Raw genomic sequence first — 8,586 nt, forward strand, 5'->3', positions numbered from 1 at the left:
GCGATTTTTTTAGAGATTCATTGTGTTTGAACATAGATAACTGACAGTCTAAAGCGCCGTTTCTGGTGACCGGCAGCTGCCTATTCTGGGTGCTGGTATTTGAAGGTGGTTAAAAAGACGCAGTCATCTCAGTTACACCCGACAGTACTGTCCTCCCTTGTGTCATTTCCGTTCCCCTTTATTTTCTTTTGTTTCTAGATGGAAGTGGACGCCAAGGAGCAAACGCTAGATGCTGACATCAGAATGAAACAGTGACTCCAATAATACAAGGAGGAAAAGTTTACCTGTCAGAGACTGAGGAATAGGGAGGGCAATCATATTTATACTCTTCTACCTTTTCTACCTACAAAAAACCCTATTCTGCCTTTAAATCGCCCCCACTCCCTTCCACAGGTAGCCCCTGTAGAGAAAACTTCATGCTCCTGCTTCCTATATTCTAACCTCAAGAAACCAGACTCTTCCACCCCACAGTCCTTCCGCAACACTAGCCTTCTGTCTCAGTCCTAAACAGCTGTCATTTGTTTGATGACAACTGACAACTAGTGGAGAAAGAAATGCAGGCAAAATACGAGAAGGGAAATTTAACATTATACATGTCACCGAGTTTTTCTGGATAACCATTGAAATTTCTGTGAAGCTGCCCGTTCATCCTTCTGTAGGCTCCTACCTGAGGGCTTCCGACCCCCGTCGGCTCTCCCCTCTCTGAGCAGTACCAGCTGGGATCACCCCAAACTACTCCACACTAGAACTGTCTGCGCTTGCCAGCTTTTAAAAAAATTTATTGCAAAAGTAACGTACATTCGTTGTAAAAAAAATTAAAAACTGAGTATGTAAAAATATGGGAAAGTAGGCTATTCTTTTTTTTTCCGAACTTATTTAATTTATTTTATTTCATTAAAAACTATTGGGGTGAGAAGATGAGCCATTCCGAACAGGACAACTATTACGTGTGTGTGCGTAGATACATATATATTCTTTCCAAATTTCCATTTCCATTTTTAAGAACAATCTTCGAAACTAATCAAGTTTTTTTCAGGGCCATCTGTTCTTACGAGCAAAGAAAGCATCTGATTAATGCTAATTTCATGACTTGCTTTCCCTCCCGTCACTCCTGTCTCCCTCTCTCCTCTCTCTTCCATGTCCATCCATCCTCCCTCCCCACGTTTCCTTCCCCCTCTTCTCCTTCCCTCCCTATCCTCTCCTTCCACTGTGCCTTTTGTGAAGATCCATTCCTGGTTGAAGGTATCCACACCGGGAAACAAAACTCTTCAAACCTCTTCCTTGTACCTTTCCATATTCAGAAAGAAGAATTTTTAGGGATCAAGAAAATAATTCAGTTTTACCAGTATGAATTTACCAAATCACTCTTTAAAAAAAAAAATGTTTCCCTTCACTAAGTCTAAAGGATCATTTTCATTTACTTCCCCCGCTCCCCCCAGTCCTCCACACTCTCTTTCTCAGCTAAACATCTTTATGCTGTGCCACGACACAACATAAGGGACTGGAAGAAAGAGGTGTCGGAAGATGAAAACTAAGCTGCAATCTCGTTTTTCGGAGCAGGTGAGTTAACAGTGCACAAAGGACTCAGCAGTTAGCACACCCTGGAGCTTTGCCTTAGAAATTCAGACACAAAACAATCTGTCAAAGTATCAAGCAAGGAAGATCACTTCCCAGTTCATCCAAAAGGAAGGATAATGAAGAGTTTAACTATTTGCAGAGGACTCCACTGTAACTGCTCGAGAAAAAAGCAGAGCATTAGATATTGTCTAGTAAGAACAGAATCGGTGTATGGGATCTAAAGAATCTAGTGTAATAGCGAAGATGCTGACCTTTGTAAAAATATTCTGTAGGACCTCACAATACATTTTTTTCTTTCACTGATATTAATTTGTTTTCCTTCTTTATGATTAGATGGTTTTATAAAGTTTGCAGTTGAAAATATTTTTGAAACTGTGTCAAATAATTATAAAACCATAATGACAAAACCACACATTATCTTCACCTACCAGTTAGATAAAAAAATAATTTTACAAAGCTTCACATAAGCCGTATTTTTACTACTATGCTGCCAGTTATTCTAGTTTTTATTCCTAAATTTACACATTTCTTTTATTTAAAAGGACACTCGATTTGTTTCATAACGAACGTTTATATACCTGTTACCTATAACTGAAATTGTTAGTTAATTCATACATGTGAAGAGAAAAATTAAAAAAAAAAAAGAAGAAAGAAAACGTGAACTGCTCTCTGGGTGACTGTCCCCCGCACACGGTGAATGGCACACTCTGAGAGCTGCAGAGCGAAGTGCTCATTCCAGGGCAGGAAATGGTACTTACAGACCCTAGAAAAAACTAACTTGTATTTTAGGCTCCTCGGAATGAAAGGGATGTTTCAAACTGGGCAGAATCCAGCAGAACTAAGTGCCAGTCCTTATTTTTAAGGAAGACATTAAGAAAAGGCAGAACTGTGCTCTAACATATTGCAGTGTGGGTTGGGCCATCTGTTAATTTTTGCCAGTCACATTTGCTTGTGCTCGTTCCGTTATTCTCTCCCACTATGTTTGCATACTCAAGGTATTCTAATCCACTGCTGAAAGCAAAGAGTAAGGCCCAGTGTTTCCAAAAATCTTCCACCAATTAGCTCTGTTCACTCATCATGCCAACACCTGGGTTCTCTCTTGCCTCACACACTTGAGAATGACGTGGCCAGGTCTGCCTGCTTTATCTTTTCTATTTGTTTGCAAATTCTATGGTGGTAGAGATCTCTGAGGTCCCATTTTTGGTGTCATTTTGTACGCCTCAAATTTGTTTGATTAAAAACTAGCTGACGGTCTAATTAATCAGGTTATCATTTCCCACCTGGTGAAATTTCTGTGCTACAGAGAAAATGACAACGAATCCTAGTAGCAAAACAGCCACAGATGCTTGTTGAGGTTAGTTAAAAGATATCATTTATGTCATCCAATAAATACAAATATTTGAAGGTATGCCTTTATAAAGACAGGTATCTGAGAATAAGCTCTATGCATCATTTAAAAAAGTAGCTCTTTTAACTTATCTATCAATATATATGATTTACATATAACTTATAATTACATATTACGTATAATTATAAAAGAGCAATAGATAAATTTAACAAAAATGTATAAGATCTTTATGAAGAAAACTTTAAGTTCTTTTGAGAGGCACAGAAGACAAATAGTGTAATTTTATTGATTGCAGAAGCCCAATATCATAGAAATATTAATCCTACCTAAATCAACCTATAAATTTAACCCCATCCTTATAAAAATAGCTTCAGGATTTTTGGGGAGGGGGAGGGTGGAGTAGAAACTCATCAATATTGTTTGAAAAAAATTAAAAAAAGATAGAAAAAGTCTATAAAATAAAAATAATGAGGGGGACTAGACATACCAGACTTTAAAATATATTTTAGAGCTTTAATAATTAAAATACTACAATAATGTAAATAAAGATTGGAAATGACTAGAATCCCCGTGAATAGGGAATTGGTTAAACCAATGATGGTGTAATCTACACGAGTGAACAGTATGAAGTTGTAGAATGAGGACGTTCCGAAGGCACTGATGATGTGACAGGTCTCTGAAATTATCATGTCTAAAAAAAAAAGTGCAGTGTAAAATAGTGTGCGTAGTTTGGTATCATTTGTGTAAAAGGTTGCATGTACGGGAGGAAGACTATATCTATTTGTGAATGGGGAAATACATAGATATTTGCTTGCATATATGTAAAGTATTTCTAGACGTATGTAAGAAATGGAGCACATTCGTTTCCTGAGCTGCAGAACAGTTTTGCTACTTTTAACTGCTTTTCGTTGTCTATCTTTCAAATATTGATTCATGAGACTATAAAGACTATAATACCTGGTCAGAAGTAAATACTTTTTAAGAAATCCCACTTTGATGTGGGCTGCCTCATTTGTTGTTACAAAATCTAACGTTGACTTTGCAAAGTTTGTAGTTCAGGATCTAAGTTGACATATACAAAAGGGTCCTGTGTGTGTGTCCTAGAGAGCCAGCCCGATTTTCTGCTCCACAAAATAGTGTCGTGGCTGTGGGCACACTCAATGTGAAGTTAAGCTTCCTCCTTACCAGTTGCATTTCCCTGCCCTATACATTCCCACCACCACCTCTTCATCAGCCTTCACAGGGAAGGATGAAATACAGTTCATTACGTCAAGGAAATAACCAGTTAGCCATTAGACGATTCAATAAAATTTGTATAAATCTACTGAACAGATGATATCTTAAATAAATTTGATGAATTAATGTTTAATTTGTTTCTCGGACAGTCATGCGGACCTCCCTATCCTCAGTATAAATGTCACCGAGCTGCTGATGGGTGTCAGGACAAGACAATATTTGAAATCCTGTTACTTAACACTGGACATCAGAGTTCCAGTGACAGTGAACCGATGTAATGAGTTTCCTGGGGTCCATCCCAAGATGATCCTTCTGCTTGCAACCTTGCCCCCTTCCAACCCTAGAGTTGAACGCACACTGCCAAACTCTTTAAGTCAAATCTTGTAATTGCTTCCAATTTGTCTGTTTTGCTTTTGGCAATTAACAAACTGAAATGTTATCATGAAGGAGTTCATCTCACTTATAAGACTAGGTTTTCCTCCCACTAAAATATGCAGGCACTCTGTTCTTTATTACCAGCAGGAGATAAATGGCTGGTTTTCGTTGCTGAAGAATATATAATGGTTAAAAAGTCACTTTTTTCCTCCAGCTCTACATAAATCACAGAACTAGTCAATATTTAATAATGCTTGCCTTGGTCTGGAGTCCCTTGATCACCCCTGTCATGTGTAATAGCTCCCTCTCCGATATCTTTGACATAAAAGCCCAGCTTTACTGCAATACTAACATGTAGAGGGTCATTACGAATCGACATTTACCTTAATCTGTGACTGCCAACCATGAACCGATAAATTCCAGCAGATTCCACTGGGAGAAATCAGTAAACTTCTCAGTGGAAAGAACTGAAGGAAAATTCTGTCGAGAACAGAATACATTTTCTACAAGGGCTGCTCTGCAAATGGGTTCTGACTTTTGAAAGTTCTCTGGCTGCGCAGCTTTGCAACATTTAATCCCGTTTTGATGGTCTGGGAGACGGGATGACAACTGGAGATGACATGACTTAGAAGGCAAGCAGAAATTTTCTCTACAAAAACAATGCAAGATTAAACACAAGAGGGACGATGGCTCTTGCATTATTCACCCAGCTGCCTTGGCGGAAATAGCTGGGCTGTGATGGGTCCAGCCTAAATGCTGCTCCTTTTTTCCAAATCGATCATCACTCCTTCACCTCATAATCGTACAAGTGCTTCACAGAAGAACACATCAGAGCCGCGATTGCATACAGGAGGGACACACCAATCCTTGAGGGGATTAGCTCACTCTGACATGCACTCAAATGTGCCAAACAGTACGCAGACGTGAATACTCCCTTCAAATTCGGAAATTACCTGGTTTTACACTTTGAGAGTGTCGTTAAGCCCTATAAACAGTTGTAGATAATTCAGAAATGAAGAAATGTTTTAAAGTCAGAGAAACATCTTATTGTTAATAGCAAGTATGACCAAGAATAAGTTATTGCATATTTACTACTAACTATAAAAAACGGTGAAAACGTCTCCTTTAAAAATAGTATGGCTACCTCTGGAAATTATTAAACACTCATAATAAAAATTAGGTTTCCAGTAAACTATGCATCTGCTTTTTTCTATGGTAGGGTTTGCCTAAAACAAGCATCACACCTAACCACATCTAACCTAACTTATTCAATCATATACTGTTTGATAACTTTCACGAAATCCTGTCGTTTAATCCACATCCAGTTAATTTGTCGAAACACACACCGGCATTGCCAACTTAGTTTAGAAATGCCAAAATGGTGACCAAAAACAAACAAGCAGCAACAACAACAAAAACAGTTTAAGATGAACTGAAAAATTAAAGCTCAACTTTGCATGAATAATGTTCTAGGGGAAAGGAATAGAGAATATACATGAGAACCATCTTTCTCAAACGTGAGTGGGCATCAGAACCAGCTCGGGGTTTGCCAAAGCACAGAGTACTGGGTCGCACTTGAGAATCTACCCTTGCTACAGCTTCTCAGCTGGAGCTGCTGCTGCTGCTCTGTGGCCCACACAGTGAGAAGTGTTCATCATATTTTGGGGGAAAATAAAGAAATTAAAATCTGTGGTTTAAAAGAAAGAATTCAAAAGAAAACTCAATTATTTTCTCGTGTTATTAAAGCTAACGAATGACACACACGTTACCTTGATCTGCGTAGAACATCCCAGTAAAAAGGACCAGATATGTCAAGGGTCCATTTGGATGAAAAGGTGGTTCCCACCTCACGTGGGCAACCCGGGATCCCTCTGTTTTGACAAACACGTTGACTGTTCCTTCGGGAGGAGCTTCTAGAGTTCGATTTTCCACCTGTGAGTATGAAAAGATTTATTTTTGTTTGCAAATAAAATAAGTACATGCTTCACTTTGAGCCTATTTCTTCAAAGAATCTCTTTTTTGCTGTGAAGTAAACTATTTTGACAGTAGCATCTTGTATGAATACCTCATTTTGTCAGCAGGATCAAAGCACATCTCATGTTTTCCTCCTCCTGCTGTTAAAGCTTAGAGTTTGAGTTTCTGACCGAGGCAGTTTGTTTGTGATTTTCGGAGTAAGTGGATCAAATCACACTGTGATTGTGTCTATGGCTGTGCATATCCACAGACTATTTCTAGGACTGCTTAAAAACAGTGCTTATGTGATAGCAAAAGAAAAGACATACATAAGATCTGTTTTTAAGATCTTGACTGGAGTGACAGACTCCTGGGCTTTGTCAAAGGTCACAGCAAGCACATGACATGCACATGTGCACACGTGCGCCCCCCCTCACCCCGCCCACACAGACGCGCACACTGTTCTGAGCTGCGATGCTACCAGGTCTGTAGAGATGGCATCATGCCAGACATCGAAAAATAAATGTGCCCAAGTGACTCCATCCCTAAGGTATAATCACAAAAACAGTTGAAAATGTCATTAATACAGTGTTAATGAACCTATGCAGAAAAGGGCAAAAGATGGATTAACTGAAGAGAAAGACTTTGAAATGAATCCCAAACTGTACAGCGGCCAGAAAGATTTTACCAGCTAAAAAAATGAAATGACTAGTGACCAAAGAAGAGGAAGTTGTAAGAAAGAAGAAAGGGGTTCAGAATATTTTAGCAACTTTAAATAACTGGCTTAAATTGTTAGCTAATCACCACAAACTCATAAGTACTTATAAATGTTTCACCTTTTAAGATTTATTGAATATGTTGATAATTTTGACCTTATTCTCAAAGTGAAGGCCCATGCCTCGCCAGGAGGTGATCGAACGTGAACTCCTTAGGCAGGCAAACATTCTCAATTATGAAATCGTCATTTGTTAGGGTGCCTACACTTTCCCAATTATAAAAATAAACGTGAAAAAAGACAGTGTTAATGTTTAATAAGTATGAGGTCACGACATGTCTTATTTTCATCTGAGAACGGCTGGGGTTCCTTAGATCTATACCTCCTCTCCATTCTTTTTAGTCCAGTAGCCATACCAAAAAAAAAAAAAAAAAAAAAAAAAAAAAGATCAAAAAGCTTGGCTGGAAAAATATCAATTTATCATTTTAATGCAATTGGCTTCATTATGTTTATGTATATAGTTTGAATCATTACATTCAAAAAGTTTCCAAATAAAATGAGACTCAAACAGTTGAAGAACTAAGGGCAGTTACTACCTTCAGATATCTAGTTATTTCAAAATAGACATATTTAAAAAAATTTTTTAAGTATCTGGATAAAATATTCTAGTTTTTGCTCTATATTCCACTTGGCAATTGTACTGTTTTATGTTGACTCAGTGTCTTTTTTTTTTTTTTTTTTTAATTTACCTTTTGATTATCCACCTTGCCTTAGAAAGAATGTTAAGTAAAAGGCATTCTGAAAGGTTGGCTTGGTTCTCACTGGAAACCTGTGACACACCTCCCTGGACACATACACACACAAAAATTTTTTTGAAAACAAATGTGTAACGAAAACACACATTTTAATAAAATTTTCATTAATAAAACTCTTATCATGTGCCAAAAACTCTTGTATAACTGATATTTCACTTAAATTTTCACAGCGACCCTTATAAAGTCGGCCTTGTTTACTTTTGTAATAGTTGGGGAAGCTCAGGCTTACTGGAATAAGTGTTTCCCAAGGAGGCATGACAAGGGAGATTTTCCACATAGACTTTTCATGACCATTATATATATTGCGACTGAACTTTAGATGTGTCAACAGATTTATGTGTTTCTTTGTAAAAAATGAATGTGTGTCTGAGTGTGTTTATCTGCATAAGCATGCCATCACCAAGAAACCAAACCAGCATTTTAACCGTGCGAAAGAGTAGTGACCTAGAGTTTCAAACTTTATCCTTAAGAGGCTCCCTAGCGGACTAAATTCAGTGAACGTTCCAGGGCTAAACGCTGTCATGGAGTCCCCAATCTAAGATGTCACCAGTGTTATCTAACATCGG

At 38.0% G+C, this 8,586-nt stretch overlaps 1 protein-coding gene across 1 annotated transcript in view; it reads right to left on the reverse strand.

Moving 5' to 3' along the window:
- USH2A (usherin) overlaps positions 1–8,586 on the reverse strand; it is a 564,162-nt gene that overhangs the window by 230,217 nt on the left and 325,359 nt on the right. The window contains exon 36 of the mRNA XM_025049837.1: positions 6,307–6,469. Within this exon, the coding sequence (XP_024905605.1) occupies positions 6,307–6,469 (163 nt within the window). The remainder of the gene's footprint in view (positions 1–6,306; positions 6,470–8,586) is intronic.

This window comes from Pteropus alecto, unplaced genomic scaffold (assembly GCF_000325575.1).
Source record: "Pteropus alecto unplaced genomic scaffold, ASM32557v1 scaffold65, whole genome shotgun sequence".
Lineage (NCBI taxonomy): Eukaryota > Metazoa > Chordata > Mammalia > Chiroptera > Pteropodidae > Pteropus > Pteropus alecto.